The sequence below is a fragment of the Austrofundulus limnaeus genome, unplaced genomic scaffold (assembly GCF_001266775.1).
Source record: "Austrofundulus limnaeus strain Quisiro unplaced genomic scaffold, Austrofundulus_limnaeus-1.0 Scaffold570, whole genome shotgun sequence".
Taxonomy (NCBI): domain Eukaryota; kingdom Metazoa; phylum Chordata; class Actinopteri; order Cyprinodontiformes; family Rivulidae; genus Austrofundulus; species Austrofundulus limnaeus.
The window spans coordinates 221,163-221,964 of record NW_013952972.1 but is presented as its reverse complement, the minus strand read 5'-3'; the positions used below and the strand labels follow the sequence as shown (position 1 = coordinate 221,964).

The 802-nt window shown below is 40.1% G+C and overlaps 1 protein-coding gene across 1 annotated transcript in view; it reads left to right on the top strand.

The window, feature by feature from the left end:
• Positions 1-349: 349 nt before the first annotated feature.
• The window catches only part of zgc:66433 (uncharacterized protein KIAA1211), a 69,157-nt gene continuing 68,704 nt past the window's right edge, over positions 350-802 (top strand). Inside the window, exon 1 of the mRNA XM_014026586.1 lies at positions 350-399. Within this exon, the coding sequence (XP_013882040.1) occupies positions 350-399 (50 nt within the window). The remainder of the gene's footprint in view (positions 400-802) is intronic.

Here is an 802-nt window from a genome sequence, read left to right as displayed (position 1 = left end):
TTTGTCTTGAGTTTCTGCTTTTTATTAGTGAAATATAATTAAAGTTTGTAGCTGGAGACATGCAGTGAGTCAGAGTGAAACATCTTTGAAGTGAGTTCACAGAGCTGCTCTTCTTCTTCTCTGTTTACTGTAAGACTGTCTTTTTGTCTCTCTGTCCAAATACTCTTCTGTTTATCTGATGACTTTTTCTTTCCTTTCCCACAACCCCTCTCTCTGACCTCTTCTGTTTGTCCGTGTCTTTCCTTTCCCACTCCCCCTTGCTCCTTATCCCTGGCTTCCTTATGGCTTGTCCTAACATCTCTAACCTCTTCCCCTCCTCGTCCTCCATCCTTCATATCTGTCCCCTCAGATGAAGCGAAGGATGTCTCCACTGGGGGCCAGCTTTGGAAGAGGGCGCAGGTCAGTCAATTTAAGCCCTGATTCTTCAACTTATTTTTAATAACCAACGGTTCTTCATGGGATCAGTCATTTCCTTCTATTTCTCCTTCCAAGTTTTGACTTTCTGCACAGTTTGGACCTTTAGATGGGAGATGATCTTGATAATAAAGGACCAGTTTTTACTATTAATGAGAGTTAGCTCTAATTTATCTGCAACATTTACAGAATATCTTTTAATTTGAAGCTACAGGGGAGACAGAGTTCACCTACACCACTCTGACATTTCTAAAACTTCAGCTTACATAGAGTGGTTGATTATTGATTTGATTTATTGATTTAACAGGAAAAGATTACTAAAAATCAAGCCTGACTCAGCATGATTGCTGTTTTACAGCAGGTTCCTGTTCTGCAGCACATAAAACAC